The sequence below is a fragment of the Salmo salar genome, chromosome 13 (assembly GCF_965601325.2).
Source record: "Salmo salar chromosome 13, fSalSal1, whole genome shotgun sequence".
Lineage (NCBI taxonomy): Eukaryota > Metazoa > Chordata > Actinopteri > Salmoniformes > Salmonidae > Salmo > Salmo salar.
The window spans coordinates 86,265,001-86,288,296 of record NC_138303.1 but is presented as its reverse complement, the minus strand read 5'-3'; the positions used below and the strand labels follow the sequence as shown (position 1 = coordinate 86,288,296).

Below are 23,296 nucleotides of genomic sequence, written 5' to 3'. Positions count from 1 at the left end.
GTCACATACCGTATATCAATGTTAGAACATGTCATATCTATTTCTACATCCAGGATGTTTATAAATACAAGGTAGTGCGTAGAGGCTGGCGTGTCCCTGGCGCTCTGTTACAGAACCCCCTCCAACCTGCACTGCAGAACTTTCTCTGATCTCCACAAGCACTATGGCAAAAGTGCCTGCGTCTGCATTCACAGTCAGGAGAGGGGAGGGGGGAGAGAGAGAGAGGAAGGCAGACAGGGAGGGGGGTAAAGAGGAGGAGAAGGCTAAGAAAGAGAGAGAGGGTGGGGGAGGGAGGGAGAGAAAGAGAGAGGGACAGGCAGGCACTGAGCAATGAGAGAGGGTGCAGGGGAAAGTTGAGAGCGAGCCAGAGGGGCAGGCTTGCAGGCAAAGAAAGGGAAGAAGAAACTGGGGCTCTGCTATCCAGGAAGAAGAGAAAGGACCGTCCGAACCACCAGCCACCAGGGTTACTGCAGCAGCACTCCTCCTGTCCATTCTCTCTCTCTCTCTCTCTCTCTCTCTCTCTCTCTCTCTCTCTCCTCGCTTGCTCGCTCTCTCTCTCTCTCTCTCTCTCTCTCTCTCTCCTCGCTTGCTCTCTCTCTCTCCTTTCTCTTCTCGCTTGCTCTCTCTCTCTCTTCTTTCTCTTCTCGCTTGCTCTCTCTCTCTCCCTCTCTCTCTGACTGGGACTGCATCGTGCCTTTCTCTGCAGAGGAATCGCTGGCTGGTGGAATCTCCTTGACTGCACCCTGACTGGCTGTGCGCAGTGATTCTCCCCTGGCTCAGCTCCTCTGCTCTGCCGTGTGTTCTGACTCAGCTGTGCTGTGTAGTCAGCCTGCTGGTCCGGCTTCTCAGGGAACACAGCCACAGGAAGAGGTACGGTGCAGTACTGTCTCACACTGCGTACACTGTTTTACATCCCCTTTACTCTCTCCTCTCTCTCTCCTCTCTTCCTCTCTCTCTGTCCCTCTCGTGTCTCTTCTCTCTATCTCTTAATAAATCCTCACTATTTCTGCTCGTCTTTCTCTCAGTTTAGGAGTGCTCTCTTACTGAAGGATTATAGCTGATTGACTTAGTTCGTCTTGAGTTTGTTTTTAAGTCTGTACCCTCTTCCCTTACCCCCCCCCCCCCCCCCCCCCACATGCTCCCTCTTTCTCCCCTCCTGCTCGCCCTCTGTCTAACCTACAGTCTTTATAACAGGAGTGTCGGGGCTGGCAGGCAGACGCACCGCTACCAGGACTGGATAACAACACAGTGGGACGTGGTGCCTCGGTTGGGACCAGATCAGTCGCCCAGGCACAACAAACAACCAGACCAGGGGGATTCAGGTTTACACAGACCTGACCAGTTTCTGAGGGGATAACTCCAGCCCAACGGACCCTGGGCTGGATCCCACAGCAGGGGGTGTTTTGGACGGGATCATAGTGCCATGGAGGTTCAGGGGAATGGGCCTGAGGAGCCCAGGTCCAAGTATCTGTTGTCCTCACACACCACCTGGCCCTGGACCAGCCTGATCATCACTTTGCTGCTCAGTAAGACTTTCTGTCTCAGTCATATATTACTTCTCTTTCATCCAATCCCTCTCTGCATCTCTCACTCCCAGGTTGTCCTCGCTCTCTTTCTGTTGAGTAAAGTTTTAACAATTTCCCCAATTCCGCAACCCCAACTGCCCTGTAGTGTGCTATGAAACATTTACTGCATTTGCGATCGGATGTCATTTTGCAGATTCTCCAGTTCCATAGAATAGACTCATTACAGTTAAAATCTTGCTCTCACTTCAGAATGGTAGGCAACATTGTGGCAGTTGGCTTTTCATTGTGTGGATTGATTGGTGAAATGTTATCAGTTTCATTTGTGTGGTGGCTAGAAACTGCTGTCAGTTTGCATGCTGAAGTATGTTTGATGGATAACTAAGCATACGTCACCATATAGAATGGTGATTTTTATCATCTCAGTGTACATAACCTGAATCCGAGTTCAGAGGTTTGTCACTAAATACGTCATCCAGAGTATTATTATGCAGGACCTATCAGTGGCAGCCTATTGCACAAGCATTCTATCATAGCAATAGTATTCATAAGAATTAAAAGGACTAAAATAATATATAGTGCATTCGGGAAGTATTCAGACCCCTTGACTTTTTCCACATTTTGTAACGTTACAGCCTTATTCTAAAATGGGTTAAATACATTTTTTTTCTTCATCCATCTACACACAATAACCCATAATGACAAAGCGGAAACAGGTTTTTTTTGTGTGCAAATCTATTACAAATAAAAAACAGATACCTTATTTACATAAGTATTCAGACCGTTTGCTATGAGCTCCGGTGCATTCTGTTTCCATTGATCATCCTTGATGTGTCTACAACTTGATTGGAGTCCACCTGTGGTAAATTAAATGGATTGGACATGATTTGGAAAGGCACACACCTGTCTATATAAGGTCCCACAGTTGACAATGCATGTCAGAGCAAAAACCAAGCCATGAGGTTGAAGGAATTGTCCGTAGAGCTCCACGACAGGATTGTGTCGACACCATCCCTACTGTGAAGCATGGTGGTGGCAGCATCATGTTGTGAGGATGTTTTTCAGTGGCAGGGACTGGAATCGAGGGAAAGATGAACAGAGCAAAGTACAGAGATCCTTGATGAAAACCTGCTCCTGAGCGCTCAGGACCTCGGACTGGGGCGAAGGTTCACCTTCCAACAGGACAACGACACTAAGCACACAGCCAACACAACACAGGAGTGGCTTCGGGACACGTCTCTGAATGTCCTTGAATGGCCCAGCCAGAGCCCGGACTTGAACCTGATCGAACATCTCTGGAGGTACTTGAAAATAGCTGTGCAGCAAAGCTCCCCATCCAACATGACAGAGCTTGAGAGGATCTGCAGTGAAGAATGGGAGAAACTCCCCAAATACAGGTGTGGCAAGCTTGTAGCTTCATACCCAAGAAGACTCGAGGCTGTAATCGCTGCCAAAGGTGCTTCAACAAAGTACTGAGTAAGGGGTCTGAATACTTATGTAAATGTAATATTTCAGATTTTTATTTCTTATACGTTTGCAAAACATTCTAAAAAACAGTTTTTGCTTTGTCATTATGGGGTATTGGGTGTAGATAGATGAGGGGGAAAAAACTATTTAAATAATTTTAGAATAAGGCTGTAAGGGTAAAAAATTTGGAAAAAGTCAAGGGGTCTGAATACTTTCTGAATGCACTGTAAGTACTTTATTGATATCAGACATTACCAGTTTAACACATTTTATTTTGCCTTTACAGTAAACACAAAACCAAGAGCTTCTGTGCAACATTGAGTTACTGTATTGATTTTTCTTTAGCTTTTAACTCTGTGTCAATTTTATTCCGGTTAACAACATTTCAGTGTGATGAGAAGCTCCTCTGTAGACCCAGGTTAATAGAGTAACAATGCAGTTGGCTGGTATCAGTGGAAGTGTAGTGGGGTAATGGGGACTGGTCTGAGATGAAGTGAGGGATGGCATCAAGACAGCAGCATCTGCTATGTGAAATATCATGGTCATATTATTAACAGCTAGACAGACCAGGAGCTCTCAGCCAGGCTCAGTCAGGCTCCGGTTCAGGCTCTGAGGTTCTCACACTCTGAGTCAACAGGACTGCAAGACAAGTCCACCCCGTCCCTCCCCTCCAGCCAAATTATGCCTCGGTGTCTGCAATTAAACTATTAAATGTCCACACAATTGCTGGGTCATTTAGGAAATACTGTAGGCTCATAGTTTAGACAATTTTCTTGGTCTATCAACATTTTTGTCTAAAATGTTGATAGTGTTCATGATGTGTGCTCAGTTCTGGTTCTATGGATGGTATAGTTGTACAGGTAGGTCTATGAGGTTTCATGATAGAATTGTTCTTGAAAGAGACACATGTAGGTTAGAAAGTAGAGCATCACTGTTCCAGTTAGAAGCCTAGCACAAGGGAGAGCCTTACAAATGACAGTTTGGAAACAAAGTAATTACATAAGCAACCCAGTGGAGACTGCTTCTGACAGAATCCATAGGAGGGTCTAGGGTTAGGGTGCCTTTATTTTTCTGGGACAATCACCATGTGAAGTGTCCTGGAGTATGATGTCCTGGTTTGGCTCTGATTGGGATTTGGTATGAGGCTATGAGGCTGAGTGTTTGCTGGATTATGTCAACCTCACTGGATTTGTCTCTTACCTTGTTATTTTTCCATTAAAGTTAATGGCCATATCCTGTAGAACCTGCACTATCTTCAGTTACAACTATATATCAATGGTCACCAAACAGCAGAGAAAATATATAGACAGACAGATGCAGGGTTGTCACTAGTTTCCACATCCACAAAGTCATAAGTATGACTAAACTCCTTCTACAATTTTATCTTTTTAAAATCTGATTTTCAACCTTACCATAACCTTAAATTAAGACCAAAAAGCACATTTTTGTAGCCAGTTTTGACTAAGCTGTGGAATCTGATTTTTGTGGCTGTGGTATCTAGTTGAAAACCAGATGCAGAATCACAATGCAGAGTGACAGTGTGACAGAGAGAGACACAGACACAGAGAGAGTGACAGAGGAGAGAGAGAGAGAGAGAGAGAGAGAGAGAGAGAGAGAGAGAGAGAGAGAGAGAGAGAGAGAGAGAGAGAGAGAGAGAGAGAGAGAGAGAGAGAGAGAGAGAGAGAGAGAGAGAGGAGAGAGAGAGAGAGAGAGAGAGAGAGAGAGAGAGAGAGAGAGAGAGAGAGAGAGAGAGAGAGAGAGAGAGAGAGAGAGAGAGAGAGAGAGAGAGAGAGAGAGAGAGAGAGAGAGAGAGAGAGAGAGTGAATATCTGCGGGTCGTTTCATTTCAGCAAGTCATGACACCCACTATCTCTGATTATTCTGAAATAATTTCTGTAGTTAGAAACAAATAAGATTAGCATTCCTGCAACATTATTTTAATGAAAAATAATTTGAACTCTGAGAATTTAAGCTAATTGATTGCATCCAAATTGGCCATTGAAATGTATAGGATTCATATATTCAATAAATATAGTACCTAACATTACTCGAACAATGAGTAAAACATGAGGAATCTAAAGATATTGTCAAAAGCTAGCCACGGACCCCCCACACCCCACAACAATCCCACCCTAACAATGAGTATACAGTAATAATTTCTCTGTCTGACAAGTAGTATGGAGCTGCAGCTCTGAGTATTGTTTCTTCATCCTAGGCAATGTGTTCAGTGAATTTGTTGCCCCCCCCCCCCCCCCCCTTCAGAGAAATTAGTCATTGAAGTTACAGTAGGTGTACAGAGGCCCATTATCAGCAACCATCACTCCTGTGTTCCAATGGCGTGTTGTTAGTTACTCCAAGTTTATTATTTTAAAAGGCTAATTGATCATTAGAAAACCCTTTTGCAATTATGTTAGCTGAAAACTGTTGTGCTGATTTTAAAGAAGGAATAAAACTTGCCTTCTTTAGACTAGTTGAGTATCTGGAGCATCAGCATTTTTGGGTTCGATTACAGGCTCAAAATGGCCAGAAACAAAGAACTTTCTTCTGAAACGCGTCGGTCTATTCTTGTTTTGAGAAATGAAGGCTATTCCATACGAGAAATTGCCAAGAAACTGAAGATCTCGTACAACGCTGTGTACTAGTCCCTTCACAGAACAGCGCAAACTAGCTCTAACCAGAATAGAAAGAGGAGTGGGAGGCCCCGGTGCACAACTGAGCAAGAGGACAAGTACATTAGAGTGTCTAGTTTGAGAAACCGATGCCTCACAAGTCCTCAACTGGCAGCTTCGTTAAATAGTACCCGCAAAACACCAGTCTCAACGTCAACAGCGAAGAGGCAACTCCGGGATGCTGGCCTTCTAGGCAGAGTTTTAAAGAAAAAGCCATATCTCAGACTGGCCAATAAAAAAGAAAAGATTAAGATGGGCATAAGAACACAGACACTGGACAGAGGAACTCTGCCTAGAAGGCCAGCATCCCGGAGTTGCCTCTTCGCTGTTGATGTTGAGACTGGTGTTTTGCGGGTACTATTTAATGAAGCTGCCAGCCGTTTCCAGCTACAATAGTCATTTACAACATTAAAAATGTCTACACTGTATTTCTGCTCAATTTTATGTTAATTTAATAGACCAAAAAATTTGCTTTTTCAAAAACAAGGACATTTCTAAGTGACCCCAAACGTTTGAATGGTAGTGTACATCCTGATATTATCAGGTTCTAACCACTAGATGGTGCTGTTCCCTCCCCACCCTCAGTGTTAAAGGGATAGTTCACCCAAATTACAAATTTACATATTAGTTTCCTTATCCTGTAAAGGTGTCAGCATGCTTCAGTTATATATATATATATTTGTTTTAAAGTACCTGCACTGTTGGAGCCTGGAGCATCTGCGTCCCTGTAGATGTCACTACTAAACAAACTCTAATGTTATTATTATTATTTTTGTATTTTACCTGCTTTTTTCCCCCAATTGCGATCTTGTCTAATCGCTGCAACTCCCCAACGCACTCGAGAAAGGCAAATGTTGAATCATGCGTCCTCCGAAACATGATCCGCTAAACCTCGCCTCTTAACACCCGCCCCCTTCACCTGGAAGCCAGCCACACAAATGTTTCGGAGGAAACACTGTTAAACTGATGATTGAAGTCAGCCTGCAACTCCTGCCACACAAGGGTTTCTAGAGCGTGATGAGCCAAGTAAAGCCCACCCGGCCAAATCCTCCCCTAACCCGGACGAAGCTGGGCCAATTGTGCGCCACCCTATGGAACTCCCTGTCACGGCCGGTTGACATAGCCTGGGATCGAATCCGGGTCTGTAGTGATGCCTCAAGCACTACGATGCAGTGCCTTAGACCGCTGCGCCACACGGGAGGCAAACTAAATCTAATCTAAACCTAGTAATATCAGGATGTAGGATGGGACGTAAACCTAACAGCTTCAAATACATCAAATTCATTGGGAATAGATTAGAGGATGAAGAAACAATTCTCAATACTGCGGCGCCATACTACTTGTCAGACATAGAGAACTGATACTATATTATTTTTGTTTGGGTGGGATTGGCGTGGGTTGTGGGAGATGGCTTTTGGCCATTTCTTTGGATTCCTCATGTCAACAAAACAATGTTGCAAAAATGCTAATCTAACAACAGAAACAATTTCAGAACAATCTGAGATGTGTGTGTGAGTTTCTGCAGCATCACTGTGCTGCATTGGGACAGTGTGTGTGTGTGTGTGTGTGTGTGTGTGTGTGTGTGTGTGTGAGAGAGCGAGCGAAAAAGAGGGAAGGAATCTGAGTGAAGGAGTCATTTTGCTCCCTGTGCAGCCCTCCCTGGAGTTTACAGCCATGTATTATCCCAAACTGCTTGTCTAAACCTGACCTTGAGTCGGTTATTGATGATGTGTCACACAGCTGAGGTGTGATGTAAAAACGGAGAGGGAGGAAAAATGTTTAGGAATGGGGGCTGCAAAGGGACAAACAGAGCAAGAGAAAATTGGATAGAAAGGGACAGCCAGGACAGTTAATACTATTGTTTAGTGAATTTGAGGAGAGGACAGACTGGGCAGAGGGGGAAAGTATGTGAGCAGCATTACTGTATAGTCCCAGTGATGGCATGTAACCAGACTAAGCATCCATCATTTGTAGGTCCACTTGAGAAGTGTTGGTGTTGGCATTATCTGGATTGTGTTAAAGAGGTGGTGGGACCTGCGTTATTTGGATTCCCTTAAAGGGGAGATGAGCCTGAAGTAATTTGCTAATTACTGAGTTTAATGAGCCTGCATTGAGTTAAATGGCCTCACAACATCCCAAACACTGTAATAAAATACTACACACACACAATAACTGTACATACAGATGTAGGATCTTAATTTGTGCAAGTTTTCTATAGCAGGAAAATAATCCTGCAGCAACAGGAAATGTAAATGATGTGGATAGTAATCAATGGACATTTTTGTAGGGGTTGATACTTTTATTTCAAAGGGGAAATTACAGACTTTAGACGCCTTTTTTAAACCTCACAAGTTAAACATTTCCTGCTTATGTCATTTTTAGTATTACATTGTTGGGTTTAGAGCTTGCAAGAAAGGCATTTCACTGTAACATTAACTTGAGTTCTCCTGCAACAGGGTGATCAAATGAAGATCCTACATCTGTAATATGTAGGAATAGCTCTTCTTTCCCCTTCTCTTTCACCCTCCCTCTCACTACATCTAGACTGGGGGTCTGTGCCATAAGAGTACTACAGACCTAAGTGTGTGTGGTCTGTGAATTGTGTGTGCCAGCGTGCGTGCGTTTGTGGCGGATGTGTATGCAAATGAAAGTACGGAAGTGTATATACTTGTTGCAATATGCACATTTTCTCTACAATAGTTAAGCGTGCAGTTTTTTTCAATTGCTAAGAAGCGTCGGTCAATACTGAAGCCACTTCAAAACTCTACAGTCTGCATTACCAACATGAATCTTGGCCAAACAGTTAATCTCACCTCCAAAATTCAAAACACTTCATACTGTACATGTCTCAAAAAAGCTTGTTCGACCATAACTGGCAACAATTCTCACTCAGAAAGCATACATTGTCACTCATAACACACTAACCTTAAAAACACTAACACGGAGCATTACATAAATTAACTTTTCTCTTTGAATGATTTCACATAAATCAATATTTCATTATAGAATAAGAATAACACCTTTTCACTTTGACTGTACTAAAGTATATGTAACAAGAATGAATAAGAAATGCCGCAATTTGCGTCAATAGCCTTTATTTTTTCTATATCTTTGCATATAGTAATTTACTTAAGTTGAAAAAAAAAACATTCCTGAAATTCCAGGGCTGCAATAATAATAAAAACATGTATAATCACTCATTGTACAGTACTGTGAGGGTTCTAGTTCTCCCTCTCTCCTGCATTTGGCCACAAGTTCTCATCAACATCACATCTTGTGTCTTCTCTGGCGATCTTGGAAAGTATCTTCTGGAATGTCTAATCTAACCCTGGCAGTCTTCAGGAGAAGTGTCTCCACACCCTGCATTCATGACATCCAGTAAGGACATCTGGTCATGTGGATGGTGGTCTTAAACCTTCCACCTCCACACAGAGAAACTCCTCTATGGGGTTTAGGAAGGGGGAGTATGGAGGCAGGAATAGTACTGACATCCTGGGATGTGCAGTAAACCAGTCTGACTGCAGCAGTTTGGTGGAATGCCACATTATCCCACACAACAATGAAGGTAGGGGAGTTTCTTGCCCTTCTTTCCTCCGCTGGCACAAGTCAATTATTCAGGTCATCCAGAAAATAAATGAGCCTCTTTGTATTGTAGGGGCCAATGAGTGGTTTGTGTAACAGCAAACCATCATTGGACAGTGCTGCACATATTGTGATGTTAGCTCCTCTCTGGCCTGGGACATCCACGGTTGATCTGTTTAATCAAATTTCATTCCTCTGCAGCATGTTTTTGCCAGGTTGAATCCAGCTTCATCCACAACGAAGAATGCATGTGAAGTTTGCCTGACTTCCATCTCCATTACTCTCTAAAATACAGTAAATCCACAGGTTTACAGTACTTTACATTATGCATAGCTGTGTATGTACCCTCTTTGGTTATTGAACAGACATCTTACCTGGACATATTGATACCAGAGTTCTTTCACACGTTCACTGTTTCTCTCAAAGGGTACAGTGTACAACTGCTTCATCCTTATTTTATGTTTCTCTAGGACTCTTGCAATTGTCGTTGTGCTGACCGTATTCACATTCCCAAAAGTGATATTGTCTGCCAGCACTCTGTCCCGAATTTCCCGCAGTTTTATTGTATCGTTGCCAATTACCATGTCAACAATGGCAATTTCCTGCTCATCTGATAGTATTCTGCCTCTCCCTCCTGTGGGAGGTAACCTTTTGGATCCTACTGAAAAGCACAACAATCAGCATATTTCAAAATGTTGTACTGTAATATGTAGTTAAATTATTATTTAAGGATGCACATCTCACCTGCTGTTTTGCTGGAAAATTTGTAACTATTGAACGCTGCAGATCAGGTATCAAGGTAAGACCCAAGTGCAGACTGTGTGAAATAATAATGTTTATTGTAACAGGGGCAGGCAAACGACAGGTCAAGGCAGGCAGGGGTCGATAATCCAGAGTAGGAGCAAAGGTACAGGTCGGCAGGCAGGCTCAGGGTCAGGGGCAGGCAGAGTGGTCAGGCAGGCAGGCTCAGAGTCAGGACAGGCAAGGGTCAAAACCAGGAGGGTGAAAAAAGAGAGACTGGGAAAAGCAGGAGGGCAGACTGTGATGGCACCGATAGAGATGGTCGCCTCACTTCGTGTTCTTAGGAAACTATGCAGTATTGTTTTTTTTTATGTATTATTTGTTACATTGTTACCCCAGGAAACCTTAAGTCTTATTAAATACAGCCGGGAGGAACTATTGGATATAAGAGCAACGTCAACTTAACAACATTACGACCAGGAATATGACTTTCCCGAAGCGGATCCTCTGTTTGGACCACCACCAAGGACAATGGATCGGATCCCAGTAGGTGACCCAAAACAATGGCGCAGACGGAGCGGTCTTCTGGTCAGGCTCCGTAGACGGGCACATCGCTCACTGCTCCCGAGTATACTACTCGCCAATGTCCAGTCTCTTGACAACAAGATAGATGAAATTCGAGCAAGGGTTGCCTCCCAGAGAGACAGAGATTGTAACATTCTCTGTTTCACGGAAACATAGCTCACTCAGGATACGTTAGTCAGTACAGCTACCTGGTTTCTTCACGCATCGCGCCGACAGAAACAAACATCTCTCTAGTAAGAAGAAGGGCGGGGGTGTATGCCTTATGATTAACAAGTCGTGGTGTGATCATAACATACAGGAACTCAAGTCCTTTTGTTCACCTGACTTAGAATTCCTTACAATCAAATGCCGACCGCATTATCTACCAAGAGAATTCTCTTCGATTATAATCACAGCCGTGTATATCCACTCCAAGCAGACACCTCGACGGCCCTGAAAGAACTTCATTGGACTCTATGTAAACTGGAAACCACATATCCTGAGGCTGCATTTATTGTAGCTGGGGATTTTAACAAGGCTAATCTGAAAACAAGGCTCCCTAAATTTTATCAGCATATCGAATGCGCGACTGGCAAAATTCTGGATCATTGCTACTCTAACTTCCACGAAGCATACAATGCCCTCCATTCGGCAAATCTGACCACGACTCCATTTTGTTGCTCCCAGCCTATAGACAGAAACTAAAACAGGAAACACCCGTACTCAGGTCTGTTCAACGCTGGTCCGACCAATCTGATTCCACGCTTCAAGATTTCTTCGATCACGTGGACTGGGATATGTTCCAGATAGCCTCAGACAACATCTATTAAAACCTTCCCCAACCAGAAACCATGGATTGATGGCAGCATTTGCGCAAAACTGGAAGCGCGAACCACTGCTTTTAATCATGGCAAGGCGACCAGAAACATGACCGAATACAAACAGTGTAGCTATTCCCTCCGCAAGGCAATCAAACAAGCTAAGCGTCAGTATAGAGACAAAGTAAAATCGCAATTCAACGGCTCAGACACGAGAAGTATATGGCAGGGTCTACAGTCAATCACGGATTACAAAAAGAAAACCAACCCCGTTGCGGACACCGATGTCTTGCTCCCAGACAAACTAAACTTCTTTGCTCGCTTTGAGGACAATACAGTGCCACTGACATGGCCCGCTACCAAAACCTGCGGGCTCTCCTTCACCACAGCCAACGTGAGAAACATTTAAATGTGTTAACCATCGCAAGGCTGCCGGCCCAGACGGCATCCCTAGCCGGGTCCTCAGAGCATGTGCAGACCAGCTGGTTGATTGTGTTTACGGACATATTCAATCAATCCTTATCCCAGTCCGCTGTTCCCACATACTTCAAGAGGGCCACCATTGTTCCTGTTCCCAAGAAAGCTAAGGTAACGAGCTGAATGACTATCGCCCCGTAGCACTCACTTCCGTCATCATGAAGGGCTTTGAGAGACTCGTTAAGGATCATATCACCTCCAACCTACTTGACACCCTAGACCCACTCCAATTTGCTTACCGCCCCAATAGGTCCACAGACGACGCAATCGCAATCACACTGCACACTGCCCTAACCCATCTGGACAAGAGGAATACCTATGTAAGAATGCTGTTCATCGATTACAGCTCCGCATTTAACACCTCAACTCACCATTACGCTCAAGACCCTGGGTCTCGACCCCGCCCTGTGCAACTGGGTCCTGGACTTTGTGACGGGCTGCCCCAGGTGGTGAGGGTAGGAAACATCTCCACCCCGCTGATCCTCAACACTAGGGCCCCACAAGGGTGCGTTCTCAGCCCTTCCCTGTACTCCCTGTTCACCCATGACTGCGTGGCCATGCACGCCTCCAACTCAATCATCAAGTTTGCAGACGACACTACAGTGGTAGGCTTGATTATCAACAACGATGAGACGGCCTACAGGGAGGAGGTGAGGGCCCTCGGAGTGTGGTGTCAGGAAAATAACCTTGCACTCAATGTCAACAAAAGGAGATGATCGTTGACTTCAGGAAACAGCAGAGGGAGCACCCCCCTATCCACATCGACGGGACAGTAGTTGAGAAGGTAGAAAGTTATAAGTTCCTCTGCGTTCACATCACGGACAAACTGAAATGGTTCACCGACACAGACAGCGTGGTGAAGAAAGCGCAACAGCGCCTCTTCAACCTCAGGAGGCTGAAGAAATTTGGAGCATCCTGTCGGGCTGTATCACCGCCTGGTACGGCAACTGCTCCGCCCACAACCGTAAGGCTCTCCAAAGGGTAGTGAGGTCTGCACAACGCATCACCGGGGGCAAATTACCTGCCCTCCAGGACACCTACACCACCCGATGTCACAGGAAGGCCAAAAAGATCATCAAGGACAACAACCACCCAAGCCACTGCCTGTTCACCCCGTTATCATCCAGAAGGCGAGGTCAGTATAGGTGCCTCAAAGCTGGGACCGAGAGACTGAAAAACAGCTTCTATCTCAAGGCCATCAGACTGTTAAACAGCCATCACTAGCATTGAGTGGCTGCTGCCAACATACTGACTCAAATCTCTAGCCACTTTAATAATAAAAAGTTGTATGTAATAAATGTATCACTGGTCACTTTAAACAATGCCACTTTATATAATGTTTACATACCCTACATTACTCATCTCATATGTATATACTGTACTCTATACAATCTATTGCATCTTGCCTATGCCGTTCGGCCATCGCTCATCCATATATTTATATGTACATATTCTTATTAATTCCTTTACACTTGTGTATAAGGTAGTTGTTGTGAAATTGTTAATTACTTGTTAGATATTACTGCATGGTCGGAACTAGAAGCACAAGCATTTCGCTACACTCGCATTAACATCTGCTAACCATGTGTATGTGACCAATAAAATTTGATTTGAAGCAGGAGCTGAGACAAAAATGCTGGTTGAGTTGACAAACAAGACAACCTGGCACAGACAGACAGAAAACACAGGTATAACTACCCAGAGGATAAGTGGGGAAGATGGGCGACACCTGGAGGGGGTGGAGAAAAGCACAAGGACAGGTGAAACAGATCAGGGTTTGACAGCACCCTTAAACCGACCTCTCAAAGAGAGACCATGGTTTACAACATGGTCAAGGAGGCATCTCACCGTGCACGTTGGCTGGCCATCGATGACACGGGGGAGGGATGGGCCTAGAAACAGAGGACAAGGGTCAGTCAGACAAGGTTTTGACTCTAGACACAAATGGTAGGAAGAATACAGAGGGTACGGGGCTTACAGAGGACGAACAGCAGAGGGGCTAATGATCTTGGAGCAGGGGGGAAAGGTCTTGGCATCTGGGGGTGTAGCCGTGGAAATATAGCGGCGTGCCAGCGCCTCAGGCTTGACCTTCTTGGATACCGGTCGGTGCTGCGGAAGCGAAGTGGCCCGGGCCTTACTGAACCCCTCCCGGAGGTTCTGGTACTCTGCAGAGCGGTCCGGGGAAATTTCCAAGCCCACCAGGAAGACGTCCCGGGGCAGGCAAAACTGACTTCAGGTAATGTGTGTGGCAGGACGGACTCCAGCCCACGATGGCACCAGTAGCCCAGTCAATGGAGGGATTGTGTCGTTGGAGCCAAGAGAATCCCAATACCACGGGAACCTGCGGAGACTCAACCAGAAGGAATTGGATCATCTCGCTGTGGTTCCCCGACACTCGTAGGTTGACGGGAGTTGTCTGGTGGGTGACCCGGCCTACAGAGCACCCGTCCAGCGCTCTAACACCCATAGGAATGGAGGGGTTGAGTGGGGATGCCCAGCTCGGACGCCAGGGTAACATCCATGAGACTCACATCGGCCCCCAAGTCGATGAGTACCTGGAGAGTGTCGTGTCTTTGGCATCATTAAAACGGAAGACATGTTTATCAAATAACTCTTTGTAATTATTATTACACGATTAAACTGATTAATCATGTAACTGTAATTAACTAGGAGGTCGGGGCACCAAGGAAAATATTCAGATTACAAAGTTATAATTTACCTAATATAACTTTCAGATATTATAATATCTGATTGATTAGTCTCCTGATTAATGATGTGTTATTTACCTCGTCAGTCTCATTCCAAACGTCGTAAATTGTTGGTTATCTGCACGAACCCAGTCTTCGCTATGAGTCATCCATACATCAATTGTCTTAAAATAATTTATTTACTAATCTAAGTAATTCACAGAAATGCATAACAAACAGTAGGTATCGTTACAAAGAAATGATAAAGGAATGTGCCCTAGTGGGCTAAACCGGCATGGCGGCGTGTTAGACAAAAGGGGAGTGTGGGTCAGCTGAGAAGGCACTACAGAGTTGATAAATATTAACAATTTAAATGCTAATCCTTTGCACATGAACGCTCACTCATTCGGGAACAATTGCAATCAATCAATATATTTACGCTCAGTGAGTCGTTGGGATCTTTGTTGAACAGTTCGGTTCTGTTGGAGAGTTTTGTCCTCGCGTTCTCTCTCTCTCTCTCTCCTCTCTCTCTCTCTCTCTGTTAGATTGGATATTTCAAAGTGACATTCATTAATGTCGTTATAGGACAGATGTTTTCGTCGGTCTTCACATTTAATGATACCGAATTCCTAGCTGCAGACTAGTAATTAATATCAAAGACTTGTTATTATTCTGTCGGTATCAATAGTCTAAGAGTTTAACCACGTGGTATGGTTAAAGTTCAGAACGAGGAATGCATGGTCAAACCTTGGCCCTCTTGTTCTCGAGGTAAGCTGGTCTGGTGATAGAAACCCTGGGTGGAGGTTATATTCGGAATGACAGAAAAAGGCTGTCTCATGATGCCAGGTCCCGTCTGTTCATGGAGGCGTGCCGATGACTTGGTAAAACTTTAAACAGAAAATACAATTCTCTCACATTAACCTCTCTAGGGTAGGTGGCACAAAATCGTCCCACCTACGCAACAGCCAGTCTAATCCCGTGGCGCGATATTCAAATACCTTAAAAATGCTATTACTTCAATTTCTCAAACATATAACTATTTTACACCATTTTAAAGACAAGACTCTCCTTTATCTAACCACACTGTCCGATTTCAAAAAGGCTTTACAACGAAAGCAAAACATTAGATTATGTCAGCAGAGTACCCAGCCAGAAATAATCAGACACCCATTTTTCAAGCTAGCATATAATGTCACATAAACCCAAACCACAGCTAAATGCAGCACTAACCTTTGATGATCTTCATCAGATGACAACCCTAGGACATTATGTTATACAATACATGCATGTTTTGTTCAATCAAGTTCATATTTATATCAAAAAACAGCTTTTTACATTAGCATGTGACGTTCAGAACTAGCAAACTTCCGGGGAATTTACTAACAATTTACTAAATTACTCACGATAAACGTTCACAAAAAGCATAACAATTATTTTAAGAATTATAGATACAGAACTCCTCTATGCACTCGACATGTCCGATTTTAAAATAGCTTTTTGGTGAAAGCACATTTTGCAATATTCTGAGTACATAGCTTGGCATCACAGGGCTAGCTATTTAGACACCCAGCAAGTTTAGCCTTCACCAAAATCAGATTTACTATAACAAATATGATATTACCTTTGGTGTTCTTCGTCAGAATGCACTCCCAGGACTTCTACTTCAATAACAAATGTTGGTTTGGTCCCAAATAATCCATCGTTATATCCAAACAGCGGATTTTGTTAGTGCGTTCTAGACACTATCCGAAATGGTAAATCAGGGTTACGAGCATGGCGCATTTCGTGACAAAAAATGTCTAAATATTCCATTACCGTACTTCGAAGCATGTCAACCGCTGTTTAAAATCAATTTTTATGCAATTTATCTCGTAAAAAAGCGATAATATTCCGACCGGGAATCTGCGTTTCGGTAAATAGAGGAAAAAAAAGAGACGGGGGCGACCAGTGCACGCGCCTAAGCCCACTGTCCCCTGATCGGCCACTTGACAAAGGCGATAATGTGTTTCAGCCTGGGGCTGGAATGACGACATTCAGCTTTTTCCCGGGCTCTGAGAGCCTATGGGAGCCGTGGGAAGTGTCACGTTACCGCAGAGATCCTTTGTTTTGGAAAGAGATGTCAAAGAAAGCCAATAAATGGTCAGACAGGCCACTTCCTGTAAAGGAATCTCTCAGGTTTTTGCCTGCCATATGAGTTCTGTTATACTCACAGACACCATTCAAACAGTTTTAGAAACTTTAGGGTGTTTTCTATCCATATCTAATAAGTATATGCATATTCTAGTACTGGGTAGGAGTAGTAACCAGATTAAATCGGGTACGTTTTTTATCCGGCGGTGTAAATACTGCCCCCTAGCCCTAAGAGGTTAACATCTTACAAGCATCCCAACATATTCCAAATAGCTTTATCCTTATTCATTAATTGTATACAACCATTAGACGTAAGTCTCACAACTGAGGCTATGATATAAACAGAGCCATGGTAATGTGGCCGTATTGTCTCTCATGAGTTTCACAAAATTGTACCAAACGGACCAGTTCGTAGCTAGATTCTTCACCGATCTTTTATACCTTCTCCAGAACATAAATGTTGTTTGGTTCTCCAGTCCTGTGAGGTGGAAGAATTCCTGGGTTCTTTCTATGAAACCCACTCTCTCTGTATACTGTGGCCATGAGGCGGAACATTTTCTTAGGAATTTACGACCTCGCTCACAGGGCATGAGTAGGGGGAGGTAGGGGGATGGTACATAGAAAACCCAAAGAGGGCAACGTCATGACAAGAGACTTGGACTGGTCACCCCATAGCAGGGTGGCATGGAGAGAGGGGCGAGTAAGGAGAGTAGAATAACTATCTTTAAGACCCACCAATGTACTCACTCCAACGAATGAGCTAGATCTCTTGAAGGAACAGGTAGACACAAAATGACCGGCAGTACCGCAATACAGACAACTCTGGTCTCAAGTCTGCTGAGCTGCATCGGCTTGGGAAGAGGTGAATCGGCAGTCTCCGGAGGCTCTTGGAGGGACTCGGGTAAGCGCGGATCCTCTCGGGGACGTAGACGCCGAAGAGTTCCAGAGTTCATCAGCTGCAAGTTGGGATCCCTGAGTGAGTGATTGGGACCCCAATCGGACCGCTTCTCCCTCCTATGTTCCTGTAGTCGACCATCGATCCAGATGGTAAAAGCGATGAGTGAGTCGAAATTCGTCGGTAGCTGCCAGCTCATCCTTTACCACCTCCGATAAGCCGGCAGGAACGTGTTGAACAGCGCTTCCGGGTTCCAGGCACCCTCCGCTGCTAGCGTGTGGAACTCCACCGCATAGTCTGCCACACTGAGGGTGTCCTGCCGAAGCTGGAGTAACTTCCGGTCAGCCTCTCTCCCGGACACCGGAGCCTCAAACTTTTCTCCCCTCCGCCACCTATACCTCCAGACTGAGGCAGACGGCAGATTCTTGCTCCAACACTGCCGTGGCCCAGGTGAGTGCCCTCCTGGACATCAGCGTAATAATGTACGCTATCTTTGAGGGGAACGAAGAAGGCTGCAGTTCGAAAATGAGGGAACACTGGGAGAGAAAGGCCCGGCAGATTCTGGAGTCTCCATTGTAGTGCTCTGGGGGATGTAAGCGGGGTTCCCGGGAAACCGGGGTGATTGTGCTGCTACCAGCCGGGCTACAGAGGGTCTGGGAGGTTACCGTCATGGTAGGCTGCCTTGTAGGCCACCCACGGAATTGCTCCTTCAAGGCTAGGTTGTGACGTTAGGCCACGTCCTGGAACCCTTCCATCAGACCGCGAAGCAACTCCTCGTGCCTACCAATTGTGGCTCCTTGGGAGGAGATGGCATTGTGGAGCTGGTTCAAGTCTGCTGGGTCAGTCATGTCCAGTTCGTACTATCAGGTATCAAGGTAAGACCCAAGTGCAGACTGTGTGAAATAACGATGTTTACTGTAACAGGGGCAGGCAAACAACAGGTCAAGGAAGGCAGGGGTCAATAATCCAGAGATGGAGCAAAGGTACAGGTCGGCAGGCAGGCTCAGGGTCAGGCAGGCAGGCTCAGAGTCAGGAGAGGCAAGGGTCAAAACCAGGAGGGCGACAAAAAGAGAGACTGGGTAAAGCAGGCACTAAGACACAAAACCGCTGGTTGACTTGACAAACAAGACGAATTGGCACAGACAGACAACACAGGTATAAATACCCAGAGGATAAGTGGGGAAGATGGGCGACACCTGGAAGGGGTAGAGACAAGCACAAGGACAGGTGAAACAGATCAGGGCTTGACAGCACCCTTAAACCGGCCTCTCTCAAAGTGAGACCATGGTTTATAACAACATGATCAATAATTGTGGCTCTTATCTCATCAGAGACCACTGCTCTTGGTCTTCCTCTCCTTTGTCCTCCACGCATTCTCCCTCTCCCTGACACTCTTCTTTCCCCACCAACCTGTCTACCTTGATCCATGTTTCCAAACTAAATCATTCCGAAGCTGTCCTCTTTTGTCTGTTTTGGTAACGAGACTAAAAACAGGACACTTGGGTAGACTTTCAGCTGAAATTGCAATAAGCTGTGTTTTGGAATGATTAAATATTCTGCTGAGATGTTCTATATATTTCAATCTGGTTACTGCAGAAATGCATGACATTTGCCATCGTGTTTTTAACAGTTTTGGAAACAGTGTGTTAGCATTTGAAAACGTGCTGCAAATGTTTTGTTTTGCAGGTGGTGGAGTATGATTGAGAAAAAAGTTCATTGATTTCGGAGAATGTGGTTATTGAATGCATTTTGTGTGAAAGCAATGAAAATGATTCACAGTTTGGTCCACATACACTTCTGTTTCACTGACTGTGAAGAGTTTTGACAATGTGACTTCGGTTTTGACCAATGCATATTAGCGATTGAAAAAAACGAAGTGTATGTTTCATTGGTAAAATGGGTTATTGTTCATATATTTTGCTGTTCCTATCCTTTTGTCAGCAACTATCTGGGTTAAGGTCAAAGGGAAGACATCAGAACCAGATATGATATTGACCCTCAGTTTAGGTCAGACGTAGGGCTCTATTTAATCCGTATTGCTATTCAGTGTTACAGCGTGATTGAAATTTAAAGGCAATGTTCCCTCATTAGCGGAGACTGCATTCACGGTAAACGCTGCAGATGTCGGCTCAATAGGAAATTTACTTTTACATTTCCTTCAGCGATACAGGTTGAATAGAGCCCGTAGTCTTCAAATCCCTGATAGTTGGCAGGATCAGTTAAGAAGGGATAGGGGTAGAGGGGATTACAATAGACGTCAATCATTCATTCTTTGACAGCTCTACAGTATGTCAATGGATGAGCTATAGTAACCTGGGAATGGGCCAGGGATGAGTACATCTCTCTCTCACACAAAATGCAGCACAATTTGACAGGATTGTAAAAGAGAGGAGCTGGCTTGTTATGCACTTGTTAAGTAAAATAGATTATATTTCGGGAAGGATTTAATTCTGGAAACGGTATCCATTGAAATGTTGAAACCACATGAGTAGACTGTGTACTTTCATTTCTCACTCAGGTGTGTGTTGTCTTTTCATTTTCTGTATTTCTAAGTAGTATTGTGTACTACCTTTTTAATTTCCCCCTGCCCCCTCCCTCCCAGGTGTGTGGTCTGCTCAGGGCCTGGAGATGTCCACAGGGAAGGTCCCGTTCCTGGAGGCGTTGAACGGCAGTACTGTACTTCTACCCTGCACCTACGCCAGCTGTATCGGCATCAAAAACCTCTACTTCAACTGGCAGTACAACGACAACGGCACTATGCAGAAGGTGGGTCAGAGCTGCCCAGATCTCACACAGATAGCGGCAGGGATATTCAAAGTCAGTGTGGGGAGATCATATTTTCAAGTGTTCTAATTTGTGGTGAAGACCCAATGGTTTTTCTGCATCAGTAAGTGATATCTCTAATGTGAGTGTTTTGATTGGAGTTGTGGTCAGATATTGTGAGTGTCAGATGATTGTCGACTGCCTGGTCCTCTCAGGTGTGTGAGTCTGTGATTCCGTTAGACGGGATGGATCCCCATCCAGTGAGTATCTACCGGGAGCGGGTGGAGTTTATCGGCACCGGTGATCACAACAACATCTCTATCCTGCTTTGGAACATCACCTTTGAGGACGAGGGCCAGTACACCTGCTTCGGACGCAACCCCAAAGAGAAGGGCAAGAACCACAGCGCTATCTTTACCCTTGTCGTGGTGGACGAGTGTGAGTATTAACTAGCGTTCTCTTTGCTTTACTGCAGGCAGATCATATACTGTAGGTCCTCTGGTGCTGCCAATGGGCAGGGCGGATACTATATGGACCACAACGTCTAGATGTGTTGTGCTGTAGACGATGCACTGTAGGTAGGTACTGTTTGTCTGATCAGCCTCCACCTTCTCCTCTCCCTGGTTCCTTCTCGGCAGTACGAGTGGTGGACAACACTCTCACCATCATAATTGCTTCTGCAGTGGGCGGAGCCATCGCCCTGCTGATGACTTTCATGCTGGTGAAGAACTTCATCCTCTTCGTTCTCTTCAAAATCGAGGAGAAGAAGTGAGTAAGACCGATAGGGCCACAGAGAGTAGCCAACTGGCCATCCACACAGAGAAACACCTTTAGCTCATCTTGGTGCGTCCAAACTGTAGCAAAGCATCAATAAAGTCGGGCTACAATATCAAATACGTAGAAAACGCAGGTGTCTCTTTTAACCCTCCTCTCCCCTCTACTCTTCCCGTCCACAGAAAGATCGAGTGCCTTGTACAATCTTCCTCAGCAGATGAAACAAACAATGTCTCAGGATCCAAAACTTCGAAACCAACGACACCAAAGAAGAAATGAGAGTACTTGCATGTATGTACAACCATATATAAATATACAGTTATATCTATGCATATATTTATATGCACAAACATGTGTATGCACTCATGTGACTCCATGGGCAGGTTTCTTGGGCAGGTTTTTTGGACTGAGAAGCACGTCTGATGGAGAGTCTTCATTGAAAGTGTTTGTTAGTCCAATAAGCTTAGGCTGTGTCCGGGAAACCTCCCACATATGTTTAAGTTGATATATTGTTTAAAAAAAATCTTAAACCTAGGACTGTTTTTCATATGATAATAAAAAAAAGAAAAAGAGATGAATTGAATATACGCTTGAGACAGGGAATAACGCGATGTAATAATGTTGTTTAAACTGTGCTGGATCCTGCTCCTCTCTTCACCAACCGCACTACCCTGGGCTTAACTGAAACTGTCTACAAATTCAAATATTGTGTTTTGTGGAAACACATAGTCTAATTCAATTTCCAGTGACATTTTGCCACTTCAGATTCAGCTTATTCAGTAATGCTCTGATTCACATAGAGTTGAGTTTAGTGTTGTTTAGATAGAATACAATGATATTAACTCTGCCTATCCAAAAGTGATTAATTTAGCCTATTTTATAATATTTAGAAACAAAGGTCTTTAAAAGGGTGATGCTGTGGTGAGACATGAGAAAGGATCCAGTTCAGAACTTAATACACTTTCTTTGCTTGATATAAAGCACTGGTGCCTGTTAGCGCTTCTATCTTCCTCTGCTGATAGGAAGACTAAATACTGCAAAACCATTTACCTAACGCAGAAAAACGCAAGAGAATAATACTGCAAGCTGATGAATGAAATTATAGACAATCCCTTGAAACCAACCCCCTAGAAAAAATGAACCTCTAATAATGCTGCTTTTAAGACAAATAACCTTTTTAATGCATTTATAAGCATGTGAAACCCCAGGGCGGATTTAGAGGCACAATGCTTGACAATAGACATGTACTCTCTCTTGTGTTCCTTTCCGGAATCCAAGATTTAACCACATGTAATGTGGTAAGTTCTGTCTGCTTTGAACCTGGATCTAAATCTCCTCATATCATGCCAACCCCTGCTACATCCAGTGTGCCAAGGCTATGCACACTATTTGGTAAAGTGGGTCTTCTGGCATGAACATTAACCCCCCCCCAACAGAAATATCTGCCACATTTCTTATAGTAAGTCATTTACAAATGGATCTCTCTTTGCTGTACAGAGCACATTCACACACATTCATGTTTTTACACACTGCAATAAGTACTCAGCAGAATTTATGATGGTTCATTCATGGCTCATGATTCAACACAAATTCACCATCTGCAAAAAACAGATATCGATCAGCTACAGTCATTATGGATACCTCCACTAACTATACCATAAAGAGATGCATGGGGCAGCAGTTAAGTTGCAGGTAGAGTGAAAGACTGGAACAGATCTTTACTGGACAGTGTAGAATAGACACATAACTAATATCCCATATTCAGCCAATTATTTTGCCAAACTGGGATAACCCTGAGAAACCCACGTCTGATCAGGAATGGACTGGGATAACCCTGAGAAACCCACATCTGATCAGGAATGGACTGGGATAACCCTGAGAAACCCACATCTGATCAGGAATGGACTGGGATAACCCTGAGAAACCCACATCTGATCAGGAATGGACTGGGATAACCCTGAGAAACCCACATCTGATCAGGAATGGACTGGGATAACCTTGAGAAACCCACATCTGATCAGGAATGGACTGGGATAACCCTGAGAAACCCACATCTGATTAGGAATGGACTGGGATAACCCTGAGAAACCCATATCTGATCAGGAATGGAATGTCATTGGGTTACTATGGAAACCCATTGCTAGTGAACTACAATGTCAAGATACAATAGTGGTGTTTTTAACACACAATGTCTTGTTTTGAAGATA

The 23,296-nt window shown here is 44.4% G+C and overlaps 1 protein-coding gene across 1 annotated transcript in view; it reads left to right on the top strand.

Moving 5' to 3' along the window:
* The first annotated feature begins 315 nt into the window (after positions 1-315).
* The window catches only part of LOC106567834 (sodium channel regulatory subunit beta-4), a 24,916-nt gene continuing 1,935 nt past the window's right edge, over positions 316-23,296 (top strand). The window contains exons 1-6 of the mRNA XM_014137608.3: positions 316-870; positions 1,195-1,526; positions 20,155-20,318; positions 20,531-20,753; positions 20,954-21,083; positions 21,272-23,296. The exon at positions 21,272-23,296 is cut by the window's right edge and continues 1,935 nt beyond it. Coding sequence (XP_013993083.1) covers positions 1,424-1,526; positions 20,155-20,318; positions 20,531-20,753; positions 20,954-21,083; positions 21,272-21,368 — 717 coding nt within the window. The 5' untranslated portion in view covers positions 316-870; positions 1,195-1,423 and the 3' untranslated portion in view covers positions 21,369-23,296. The remainder of the gene's footprint in view (positions 871-1,194; positions 1,527-20,154; positions 20,319-20,530; positions 20,754-20,953; positions 21,084-21,271) is intronic.